The 13,125-nt window shown below is 46.0% G+C and overlaps 1 protein-coding gene across 1 annotated transcript in view; it reads right to left on the reverse strand.

Annotated features, from left to right (window-relative positions):
- Usp8 (ubiquitin specific peptidase 8) overlaps positions 1–13,125 on the reverse strand; it is a 40,951-nt gene that overhangs the window by 8,437 nt on the left and 19,389 nt on the right. Inside the window, 9 exon segments of the mRNA XM_048333138.1 lie at positions 643–772; positions 775–904; positions 1,242–1,322; positions 3,794–3,976; positions 3,979–4,371; positions 7,228–7,448; positions 8,442–8,586; positions 10,349–10,511; positions 12,733–12,877. Coding sequence (XP_048189095.1) covers positions 643–772; positions 775–904; positions 1,242–1,322; positions 3,794–3,976; positions 3,979–4,371; positions 7,228–7,448; positions 8,442–8,586; positions 10,349–10,511; positions 12,733–12,877 — 1,591 coding nt within the window.

Genomic DNA, 13,125 nt, shown 5'->3' on the forward strand with positions numbered 1-13,125 from the left:
GCTCATCTCAGCCTCTTAAGCAATGAGGTTTACAGGCATGAGCCACCAGCACCTGGCTTAAGCCTATATTTAAGGATACAAACCCTTTGATAAAATGGCACAGGGTGGATCTAACTAATGCACATCTGTGTACGTTTATTTAAACCACTTGTGAATTTTAAACCACCTCTGGATGACTCACAATAGCTGATACTGTATCAGAGTCCTAGCCTAGTAACCTGCCAACCTATCAGGTCTGTCTACTCATCCCAAACAAAGCACAATTAGAAGCTGGGGATCTATCTATAGAAGATGCGACTTTGGGAAACGTAAATGAACCTACTGATTAATGTCTGTGAACAGAACAGCAGGCACGCAACCAAGGACACACTAGTAATACGTGTGCTACTGTAATGCCACCGAAAATTTTCCTCTCACATCCTCGGCTGAGGACAAAGAAAGTAACTGGTACATAATTCTCTGGCACACTGTTAACTGCAGAGAGCAAAACCAAGGACACTGTCTATGTCTCTCTCTGCAGTAGGTCACCATGGTCAGAATGAGCACACAGGGCTCTCTGCTCTGCCTTGAACACAATGGGATGGTAGGCTAGGTCTTAAACTCAGCACATTCCTGTAGTTCTGGGGCTTTAGCGGAACTGACTTGTTTTCCCGATTCACTGCTGGGGTCACTGCTGGCTTCCTCTTCTCCTCCTCTTGAATGGCCTGGGTGATGTCCGGGGAGGAGTAGGAGCGCTTCAGCTTGGAGGGTTCCCGGTCCCGCTCGGCGGGACCTGGGGCTTGGCTTTGTGTGTTGGGGGGGTGGAGGGAGGCGCAGAGGAAGGGGCCATCTCCGGTGGATACATGTGAACGGTGTTGGTGGGTGAGTGATAGTAGCGGAAGGTCCCCGTGATTGGGTCGAGAAACTGAGACGAGAAGAAAAGACAGGTCAAACTCCCAGTGAGCACTAGAGACAAACCTTCCAAAGTATTCCCCCAAATTTCACTGGGGAGGCCGCGGGTGGGGGGCGCTAGGGATAAACCCAGGACCTTGCACACGTCAAGCATGCACTTACGTGCAGATGAGAATGTGAGGAAAATGGTGGTAAGCACTGCTCTACGCTTGCAGGAAAACTTAGATGTTAAATACAGCCATGACAGTGGCAGTGCTGGTAGTGGGCAGCGCACAGCCTAGGGGCTCACAGGAGAAGCGCTGTGACCTCTGACCTCTGTAATGAGGCGCTTAGAAGGAGTCTGAACTTACCTTGGCCCAGCCTGAAGGCAGCCCTGGCACGATCCTCCCCATCTCCTCACTCCGTGCTCTTGTCAGAGGCTCACGCTGCGCCTAGTTAGGAGAGGGAAGGGAAACGCTGAAATCTCCCATCCATACAAGTACGTTCCCACAGAAAAATCAGAAAGCCTCCCCTTGCTGCCCTCTGTACTACTCAAGAGGCTCAAAGGTAAGATGCTTACTAAAGGAGCATATAAGGAACCAATGTCCATTTTCTCATGTGGTGCAGGGAGAGATCAAAACCGTGTCACTCCCACGAGGGTGACCGCGTGTGGGGGAACGTCTATGCACTTGCAGTCCAGTGAGGCCGAAGCACAAATGCTCCAGGTTCTAAAGACTGCCTGCCTCGAGCTCAGCAAGATGAAACTGGCTTTGGAGCCTCCTAAGTTCATGCACTTTCGAGCACACACTTAACCTTTACCCTCAGCTCAAGTGAAAGTGGGGTACCAACTATACAGTTTGGAAAATATATGCATATAGTACGTACTTGGTATGTAATGTTTAAATTGTATCTTAAAGAGTTCACAAGTTCTGATTCTCTTATGAAGTTAGTTTTGGTATAACAGGCTTAATTTCCCCATTTCTGGGCTTTTACAGGTGTTATATTGTTTTGCTTGGAGTTGAGGTCTAGCTATATTATAGCCTAATAGTCTTTAACTTATGTGCTCAAGTGATCTCCTGTGTTAGCCTTTTGAGTAGGCTGTGGGCCCTTAGTGCCCAGCTAGCAGGAGCTATCACTTTTCATTCTAGAAGTGCCTAGGTAAGGGTAGCATTAATATGAATTGTTAATTTCAGAAATATGCCTGAAGCATAAGAACTTGGGAAATATAAAGATTAACATTCTGTGAATTCTGCTGTTACAGAAAACGTATTTAGGGGCTGGGGATATGGCCTAGTGGCAAGAGCGCTTGCCTCTTATACATGAAGCCCTGGGTTTGATTCCCCAGCACCACATATGTGGAAAACGGCCAGAAGTGGTGCTGTGGCTCAAGTGGCAGAGTGCTAGCCTTGAGCAAAAAGAAGCCGGGGACAGTGCTCAGGCCCTGAGTCCAAGCCCCAGGACTGGCAAAAAAAAAAAAAAAAAAGAAAACGTATTTAGCCGGGTGATGGTGGCTCACACCTATAATCCTAGTTACTCAAGAGGCTGAGACCTGAGGACCAGGATGAACCCAGCCTAGGCAGGAAAGTCTGTGTGGCCCATATCTACAATGGACCACCAAAAAAGCTGCAAGTGGAGTTGTGGCTCACGTAAGAGTGCTGTCTTTGAGCATAAAGAGATCAGGACAGCACCCAGGCCCTGAGTTCAAGCCCCATGACTGGCACTAAAAAAAAAGTACTTAGTGTTCAAAGTGAACTTATGGGTAAGACAGAAGAATAGAAGCTGTGATAAGAGTGAGAAGAATCGGGGTAACGATGGACAGACTACATTCCAGGAGAGGGAGAATGATGAGTGTTTGTCATGATGCATGATGCTGCGTAGCCTCGCCCCCACTCCAGAAGCTTGGAGGCAGGTGGGGAGGGGGGTACGACCTGCCTACAAGGTAATCAGACAGCCATGGTGACCACAAACGAGCCACAGGGCAAGCTGAAAGTCCAACACCCAAGGAAAAGAGCAATGCCGGGCTTCAATCACACACAGCCACCGCTTGACCCTTCAGAAAGCCGCTGCCTGTGTCTGTCTTCTTCCAATAGTTTCAAGTCTCCCATTAAAAAGAAAAAAGGGGAACCATATTTTCTTCTAAGGGTCATTCACACACCTTCACACACAACATCAGTGCGGGCTGTGGGTAATGGGCAGCCAATGAGAAGCCCGGACGCGAATGGGCAGCCAATGAGAAGACCGGACACAAGTAGACAGCCAATGAGAAGCCTAGACGCGAATGGGCAGCCAATGAGAAGCTCGGACGCAAATGGACAACCATTGAGAAGCCCAGACGTGCCTCTCTCCCCTTGTGTACCAAGTGATTTGAGGTTTCACGCGGCTAAGGTGGACGGTCTCCAACCCTGCACTATAAGACCCTTGATCTGTTTCAAATCGACTTTTGTACAGGTTCTAAGACAGACATCTACAGGTCTTCTAGAGGTTTCTTGAGCACCATTTGTTGAAGAGGCTGTTTGTTCTCCAGTGTGTGCTTTTGTTAATCAAATGGCTGCAGGCTTACTTCTGGGTCCTCTCTTCCATTTGTTCATATATTTTGGGGAGGCAGTTTTGGGATTTTGAACTCAGAACAAGAAGGAAATGCAGAAAACAATCGGTCACTGCCAGCCAATCACTGAACGCAGTCACTGGCTCCAAAAGAAGTGGATAAGAAAATGTGGGTGAATGAGGACAATCTATCCCCTCTAGCAACCAATACAATGGCAGCCCATTTGCGGGGGTGCCGCAGTGTCCCCGCTCTACACGGTCACCACATGCTCCTGCTTACCTTGCCCGCACTGGAATCTCCCATCACACTCAGAATGGCAGCCCATTTGCAGGGTGCTATGGTGTCCCCTCTGCACTGTCACCGCGTGCTCCTGCTTACCTTGCCCGCACCCGAATCTCCCGGCACAGTCGCAGGGGACACGTCTCCTGCTGACGTCTTCTGCATTTCCGGAGTTGGGCACCTTTTCTCTGCTCCTTCCACAGGCACCTTGGCATCGGACATTTCCTGCTCACTTCCACTCTGTCTTCTGGTTCCTGTGAGTTCTTTGCCCTCTTCACTGAGGGCTCCCTGCCTTCTCTCCTGGCTGGCTCACTGTCTCTCCTCTCCACTTCTTCCTTCGCTTTCAGCTCACTTGCTGTGGTTTCACTTGCTTCGGCTTCGTGTTTCTTTCTGGCTTTCTGCTCTTGCTCTTCCCGCATCAGCTTCTCCTTCTGTTCCTCTTGCTGCCTTTCCCGCAGTTCTTTCTCCTGCTTGTTTTTCTCCATCAGAAGAGCTGTTTCTGCATGGATCCGGGCTTTCTCTTCATCTGTTAACATGGCGGTCACAGGGGGAAATGGGGGCTTAGTGGATCGACCAGGAAGAACTTTTCCATTCTGAAGAGACTGCTCAGGACCTGTACTTTCAGATTTTCTATAATCTTCAGGCAACTTCACTGTGGGTTTTTTAGTACGATCAATCTAAAGAAACAAAACGAGCAAGACATGCTGTTTTTGTTTTTATTCTGTGTTGTTCAGGCTGGCCTCACACTTGGCATCCTCCTGCCTCATCCTCCAAGTGGCAAAGTATGACAAAATTCATAATTATAACCTCAGTTACATTTGCAATTCATGCTAAAACATAAAGCCCAGACGTGGCATAACAAGACTTAAATTCTATTTGGATTCATGAAGCTTCCTGCAAGAGCCATATATATATATCAAACCTGTAACCTTCTCCCACAAACATGCTCCTGATTTTGTGTACGTATGTGTATTTGTGTGTTGGTACTGGGGCTTGAACACAGAGCCTTGCCCTCTTGCTTGTTAGCTTTTTCACCGAAGGCTGGCACATTACTACTTGAACCACATCTCTACTTCTGGCTTTTTGCTGGTCAAGTGGAGGGAGGTTAACTGTGTCTCAGACATTTCTGCCTGGACTCTGAACGTAAGATCTTCAGATTTCAGCCCTCTGAGTAGCTGTGATTATAGGTGTGAGCCACTAGTGGCTGGCTACGGTCCTTATCTTCTGAATGCAAGCATTCTCCAATTTCAGTTACACAAACCAGACCCTGAGGAGTTCTGGGACATGTTCCTCCCAAGCCCTTCTGCCGCCTGACGGTCCTCCTCCGCATCTGTAACCTCCAGTGGTGCTCCCACCTGCCAATCCATGCCAACCAACCCCCTTCCACCAGACTACAAAACAGCTTCCAACTCCTCCATCCTGCAACCAGAGTGACCATTTGAAAACAAGTCTGCTATGGCTTCCCTTGCTTTTATTAGGAGAGGCATGCACATCTGTGCTCACCAATGCTTAGGGAGCAGAGATGGGAAGACCTCAAGATGGGAGTCCAGCCCAGGCAAAAATAGTAAGAGCTCAAAAAACAAGCCAGCCCCAATAAAAGCAAAGGAGTAGAAGCGAGCTCAATGGTAGAGCACTTGCCTAGCAAGCAGAAAGCCCTGGGTTCAGTCCTCAGCACTAAAAACAAAGCAACTCAGTCTTTTAATTGCTACTCACTAAACTCAGCATCTAAAATCCTGACGGTGACAGTAAGGCCCTATGTATCACCTCTGCAACATTCTTCTATCCCATTCATCTATACTCCACAGCCACACCAAGTTGCCATGTTCCTTCCCGATTCAGGCTTTTACGTCACCTGCTCATCGATGTCACGCTCACTCTGCCAGTAGGTCTGTCCCAATTCCTCACACCAGCCAAGCCCCAGGGACATGTGCTCTCACAGTAAGGCACTCTTTCCCCTCAGAGCACCCACTGGAATCCGATAAAGAAACGTGCTGAAATACCTATCTTTTCTCTTAGAACATAACCTCTGAAAGGGTAGAGATGGACGGAGGTAGACGTGGTGGCTCATGCCTGTAATACCGGCTTCTCAGGAGGAGTGCAGGTAGAGGCCAACCTGGGGAAGATGCCAGCAAGACCCCCCTCTCAAATCAACGAGCAGAGCTCAGTGGCACTGCAGCCATGCGCCGCCATGCCCGGCTCCTTTCCACGTCCTGGCGTCTTGTGGACTTTTATGCCTAGACTAGCCTGAGATGTTTCCACCCCGGTCTCTCACGCTGCTGGGATAGCAGGTGGGAGCCACCATACCCAGCTAACACTGGCAATGGCTCTTCAAAACTTTTCTGCCCCGACTGGCCTAGACCTACAAGCCTCCTGATCTCAGCCTCCCAAATAGCCAGTATTACACGTGCGACATCTGGCTTCTTTTACATTTTTTTAATTTTTTTATTTTTTTGCCAGTCCTGGGGCTTGGACTCAGGGCCTGAGCACTGTCCCTGGCTGCACTGTCCTGGCTTCTTTTTGCTCAAGGCTAGCACTCTGCCACTTGAGCCACAGCGCCCCTTCTGGCCATTTTCTGTATATGTGGTGCTGGGGAATTGAACCCAGGGCTTCATGTATACGAGGCAAGCACTCTTGCCACTAGGCTGTATCCCCAGCCCCTTCTTTTACATTTTGAGACAAGTCTTGCTCTGTAGTCTGGGCTGGCCTTCTGACCCTGACCCTACCTCCTGGGGTGCATCACCATAACTGATTTAAGTCTTCTATTCAGAGCCTGCCCTAGAAGTCAATATCACCCACTTCAAATGTAAAATACTACTTAAATTTATCTTGGGAAAGAATCAGAAATGAATGCTAAAAAAATCTTACTGGAGAATACACATAGGAAAGGAAAATCAATCTTTCTTCAAAAAGAATCGAATGAGGGGGAAAGCTAGAATTCTTAAAAACATTTTTATTACTTAATAACCTTAAATAATTGTTAAAATGTCAAAATCAAATGAAATGAAGGATTTTAAAACTAAAATTATCTTTCCTACAAAACCCAAACTATTGAAGAAAGTGGTCAGCACTCCACACTCACGGAAGATGCCTCTTCTCCTCATTCCCTCAGCCCCGCAGCATGGCCACTGCTTAATTGGCACTTACACCACACTGCAAGCACCTGAAGAGGGCTTAGAGCCGAGGGAGGACGTGGACACATTCTAGGATAATGCAAGAGACGTGAGCACCTACTAATCTTGTTATCCTCAGGGAGTCTGGACCAGTCCCCAGCAGATACTGGGGGTGGCTATGCTACTCCTCAAAGCACAGGAAAGATCCCACAGAGGCGTGCCAGTCCACGGTGGAAACACAAAAGCTTGTTGGCCCTGCTTGTGGGAAAGGGCTGCCAGCCAGGCTTGTCTAGTCTACCGTAGCTGTGGCCATGGGGATGGATTATAATGAAACTTCTGCATGAAAATAAAGGTGACAAGATACTTTTTTGTATAAAAAAACTCCATTTCTATACTATATACTTAAAGACATCAAAATGATACCTGTGGAATGTTCTTTATGATGTGCCCTGGCTGAATGAGGGGTGAGATGTCAGCCCTGGAAGCAGCGAGCGGCTGGACGGGAGCAGGCATGGCCGGGGCTCTCCTCCGGTCCTCGGGGACACTGATCAGGCCTCTGCTGTCCTTTACTTCCACAGGAGGAGCAAGCTGGACAGCAGGTTTGGAAGGAGCTGGTTCCTCCAGTGAGGGGTAAGTGAAATCCACTGAAATCCCCAAAGAGAATAACATTTTTTTTTTTAAAGAACAGTAACTTCCAAAGATAGTACTTACAATTTTCATGCGTGTTATATGATAGGTAAAAATGAAATAAAAATCATTAACAATTTTAAAGAAAATGCAGACTTTTGGCCTGTCTTTTTTTATGGGTACTTGCCAGGCATGGGGCTTGAACTCAATCAAGGGCCTTGGGTGCTGTCCCTGAGCATTGGTCCTCAAGGCTCATGCTCTACCTCTTGAGCCACAGCTCCAATACTTGCTTGTTGGTAGTTAATTGGAGATAAGAGTCTCAGGGGGGCTGGGAATATGGCCTAGTGGTAGAGGGCTTGCCACCTATACATGAAGCCCTGGCTTCGATTCCTCAGCACCACATACACAGAAAAAGCCAGAAGGGTGCTGTGGCTCAAGTGGTAGAGTGCTAGCCTTGAGCAAAAAGAAGCCAGGGACAGTGTTCAGGCCCTGAGTTCAAGCCTCAGGACTGGCAAAAAAAAAAAAAAAGAGTCTTAGGGGCTGGGTGCTGGTTAACTTACTGCAATCTCAGCTACTCAGGGAGGCTGAGATCTGAGGATTGTGATTCGAAGCCAGCCAGGGCAGCAAAGTCCAGAGTCTTATCTCCAATTAACCAACTGAAGTGGGAGTAGTGCTGTGGCTCAAAAAGCTGTGGGCCACTAGCCTTGAGCAAAAAAGCTTAGGGACAGTAAGCAGGTGGTGTTCAGGCCCAATGACCAAGGGGGAAAAAAGGTCTCATGGACCTTCCTGCCAGGGCTGGCGTGGAACTGCTACCCTCAGATCTCAGCTTCCTGAATAGCTAGAATTACAGGTGTGAGCTGTTTGGGCTTTTTTTTTTTTTTTTTTTTTCCCCAAAAGCAATTATCAGCAGAACAAATGCTGATATATACAATTAAGAATATTACCATGAAAACATAATATATTTTCTATTTTACTGAAGCAATTTTAGACAAAAATGTTCACATACATACATGAGATAGACAGCTCTTCATGCGTGCCTCGCGGGGGTGGAGTGACCTTGGCATTCGTTGTGTACTGGGGATAGCAAAGGAGCCAGTTTTCATAGCCACCCTCTAAAACGAGAGGCTCGCTACGCAGCACACTTTTACTTTCCCACTGCAAAATAGGGAATTGCATTTTTATTGTTCCAGTCTCAAAACTCAATGTCCACATGATGCTAACAGGAAAAATAAATTTAAAAGTCAATGGTAGATAGGAAATGTATGTATATGGCGTTTTCAGAGCCTGAAGTCAATGGGACCTTCTTGTACTATTTTTAAAAAAGAAATCACACAAGTGATTCATGGTCCTTAGCAGGGGAAATAAAAGAAAATAAATATGAAGGAAAAATTCCCTCACCACTCAGAAATATCACTTAGCATTTTGTAGCTTATTCTTATGAAGTTTTCAACTGAGACATGCACTTCTGTTTTGGATTTTGTTTATTAGCAATGCAACACTTAGGACGCTGCCTTTCTGTCATATGAACATTTTTTATTAATAAAGAGATATACTGTCATTTGTAAGAAATACTCTATTTTGGGCCAACAATCTACATTCATTCATTCATCCACCAGTTGTGGGGCTTGAACTCAGAGCCTGGGCGCTGTCCCTGAGCTCTTCTGCTCAAGGAGAGTGCTCTACCACTTTGAGCCACAGTGCCACTTCTGGTTTTCTGGTGGTTAACTGAAGATAACCTCTTGGACTTTCCAGCCCAGACTGGCTTTAAACAGAGATGCTCAGATCTCAATCTCCTGAGCAGCTGGGATTACAGATATGAGCCACCAATGACCAGCCAATCTACTCTTTTTTTTTTGTCAGTCCTGGGGCTTGGACTCAGGGCCTGAGCACTGACCCTGGCTTCTTTTTGCTCAAGGCTAGCACTCTGCCACTTGAGCCACAGCGCCACTTCTGGCCGTTTTCTGTCTATGTGGTGCTAGGGAATTGAACCCAGGGCCTCATGTATACGAGGCAAGTGCTCTTGCCACTAGGCCATATCCCCAGCCCCCAGCCAATCTACTCTTATTTTAGTTCACCAAAAATGTTTCCGCACACACACATCTAATCACCTCCCTCAGGGAAACTCCAGAAGTGGAAGTACTGACAGGAGCATCTTAAGGACTTGAATGCATATTGTTAAGTCTTCAAGATGATCATTTGAAAATAAACACTTGTGTGTTTGTTTTGGGTAACTTCCTAGGAATAGAGTTATTGGGTTTAAAATGTTACTGGTAGGTAATGCCAAAATGATGTTTGAAAAAAGGCAAGCCATTTTACTCACTCAACCAACAGTTTATGAAAATGCTCACCATCAATCTTTATATTTTGGGGCTGGGAATGTAGCTTAGTGGTAGAGTGCTTGCCTAGCATGCACAAAGCCCTGGGTTCTATTTCTCAGCACCACATAAATAGAAAAAGCTGGAATGGCGCTGTGGCTCAAGTGGTAAAGTGCTAGCCTTGAGCAAAAAGAAGCTCAGGGGCAGTGCTCAGGCCCTGAGTTCAAGCCCCAGGACTGTAAAAATATATGTATATGTATATATATATATATTTTTACCAAATTGGGGGACACAGGACAGTTTTTTAACTAGCATTTCTCCTTTAATGAGGTTAAAGACCTTTCCCTATGCTGGCTAACCTTTCATACTGCTCAGTAATTTAACCTCTTGAAAGAGAGAGGGGAAAGAGAGAACAAACTTGACGCCCAGAGTTCAAGCCCCACGGTACATTTTTGTGGCAGTACTGGCACCAAAATACAATAACAACAAAAAACTTCCATCAAAGCAGGATGGATCTTTTTTTCCTGAAAAGGAGTCACTATGACTTCTCAACAACCAGAGAAGGGCTGCAGTAACAGTAAAGTAGCGGGAAACTTGCTAACCTTGAAAAGTGCATCTTTCAGACTCCGTAGAGTTGTTCCAAGCTGTAAATCTTTTGCAGAACTAAACCAGTCGAGAATTACCACATAATCCACAGTCCCCCTCTTCGTCCATGTGTCCTTAGAATCATCTGGAAGGTTTGCTTCAATCCGACTAGCCGTGACTCTGAAATGTATTCATATTTGTAGAGAATTCACAAAAAATACTGGTATATGAATATATGACCCTGAGTTTGTTTTATAGTTGATACCACACCATAGCAATTTTTTTTTTTTTTTGGGTGGGTTGTGGGGTTTGAACTCTGGTCCTGGACACTGTCCCTGAGCTCTTCAGCTCAAGGCTAGTGCTTTACCACTTGAGCCACAACGCCACTTCTGGTTTTCTGGGGGTTATTTGGAGATAAGAGTCTCATGGACTTTCTTGCCTGGGCTGGCTTTGAACCATGATCCTCAGATCTCAGCCTCCTGAGTAGCTAGGATTATAGGCGTGAGCCACCAGTGCCCAGCCCATAGCAAACTTCCAAGTAGACTATTTTGTCAAGTCAAACTGCATATAAGATACTGAGTGGTCAAACACTCAGCATCTTTGCTACTGCAGGCTGAAAAATGGTTGGGTTTACAATTCTGACTCCCTTAAGGAAGAGGAGGGGAGAGAAGCCGAAACAGAAAAACAAAGGAAGTTATCTAGGTCCCTCTCTCAGCCAAATATAAACTGGGGTACCATCATTCAGATTTCTGTTCACTTTTACTTACACACACAATCAATACACAGCAAAGTGTGTCTTTCACAGACACATGGCAGTTACTTGGTGCCAGACACTGGGCGAGGTGCTTTCCCCTCAGTGATCAGAGCTGGCAGGCAGACACTATCCCCCAATTCACACCAACGAGGAAAGCGAGGCACAGTGACATGGCTCTAGTTACAGCTGGCTAAATCTCAGGCAATCTGGCTCACATCGATGTTCTTAGTTACGCTGTTGCTGACATCACCAACTCTGAATAATATCAACTCTCTATCAATGCATGCTACTCATTTCATCTTTTGTGCACATAAAAACTAATGTGCACTCAAGTGTGCGCGCATTCCCATCCCGTGATTTTTTTCCAACTGCCTGCCCCTTTCCTCACTCACTCACCCCTGCTTCTCCCTATCTTCTCAAGAGTTGCTAGGGACTCCTCGGCCAGACTTCCAGCCCTCCACACACAGGACACTCGGTGGCGCTCTCCAACACTGCCCTGTCTGCCTATGCAAACAAAAGTTCCACCAAGCCAACACTGTGTTATTTGCTCACTGATTTAGCCCCAGCATAACTCAGCCTAAGTAAATATTTGCAGGCTGGGTGAATGAATGAGTAATAAAGATGCAATCCTTCAGGTAAGAAGTGCACTATTCCTAGGCAAAGCACTGAACAGACAGCAGGCATTTGATACTTAACTGATAATACTTCAAGCTGAGCTGGACTAGTGAAACTTTTATACGCAAGTAGATCTAAATGCTTTGGATTAAAAAAAGAGATAATATAAAATGCTGTCCCATATTTTCCCTCTGGATCAAGATGCTTGAGCTACAAAGAATGACAAAAAAAAAAAAAAAAGAAATGATAGTCTTAGGGATCATTTCCAACTCCAGAGATCTGTCTGAATACTCTTTAGAAAACAATCCAATCAACCAGTGTTTTCCAATTTCCAGTCTGTGTGTCACCTGCACGATTTGCTGCAAATATGCTCTATTCTGTATTTTAATATTTTAGTGAACAATTTACTCAGTTTAAAATGATCTTAAAGATACATGTACTTAAGAAAATATACATCCTTTATCCATGGAAAAATAGCATCATATCCAATACACACACCAGCCAAGTCTAAAAATCAGGTAATTACGCTGTGTTCACAGACTACACCACCACCACAAAGCAATGAGAACAAACAAACAGCAAGTACCCGAAATAATAGAGAGGACTCTCAAAACTGCATCAGAAGCTAGCCACAAACAGACCACATGTCTGATTCCATTTATATAAAATAATAACCAGGCAAGGTCGCATGTGTCAATAATCCTATCGCTCTTCTTTCTGGGGGCAGCATCTATTTTTTTGTTTTTATTTTTGTGCCAGTCCTGGGGCTTGAACTCAGAGCCTGGGTGCTATTCCTGAGCTTCTTATTGCTCAAGGCTAGAGCTCTACCACTTGAGCCACAGTGTGGCTTCAGGCTCTTTATGTAGTACTGAGGAATCGAACCCAGGGCTTCATGCATGCTAGGTAGGCAAGCACTGTACCACTAGGCCACATTCCCCATTGCTCTTCTTGCTGAGGCAGGAAGCATGAACATAGTAAGAACTCATATCAAAATTTTAAAAGGCCATATCATCTACACACACAATGACTTACCCCGGACTGATAGCTTCTTCAGGAACACTGAGAGAATTTAAGATGCAGGAGTGCTGATAATCCTGAGTTCTTCGAGCATCCATTATAATCAAGCTGCTGTTTTTATCCATCATGAGTGTATACAGCTCCTTTGCTGTGATTGCTCCTTGGAAGGGAGAGAGTCAGTGCGGGTAAGAAGTGGGCCCAGGCCCGTGTGCGGGCCTTTCCCACACACAGGACCACAGACTTCTACGACAGCAAAGTACACTTGGTGGCAGACACCTGCTATCCCACCACACCATTTATAACCGTTTTCTTCTTTCTTTTGTTTTGTGCTGGTCCAGGGACTTGAACTAAGGGTCTGAGCACTGTCCCTGAGCTTTTGTGCTCAAAGTTAGTGCTCTACCACACTTT

This window comes from Perognathus longimembris, chromosome 23 (genome assembly GCF_023159225.1).
Source record: "Perognathus longimembris pacificus isolate PPM17 chromosome 23, ASM2315922v1, whole genome shotgun sequence".
Taxonomy (NCBI): domain Eukaryota; kingdom Metazoa; phylum Chordata; class Mammalia; order Rodentia; family Heteromyidae; genus Perognathus; species Perognathus longimembris.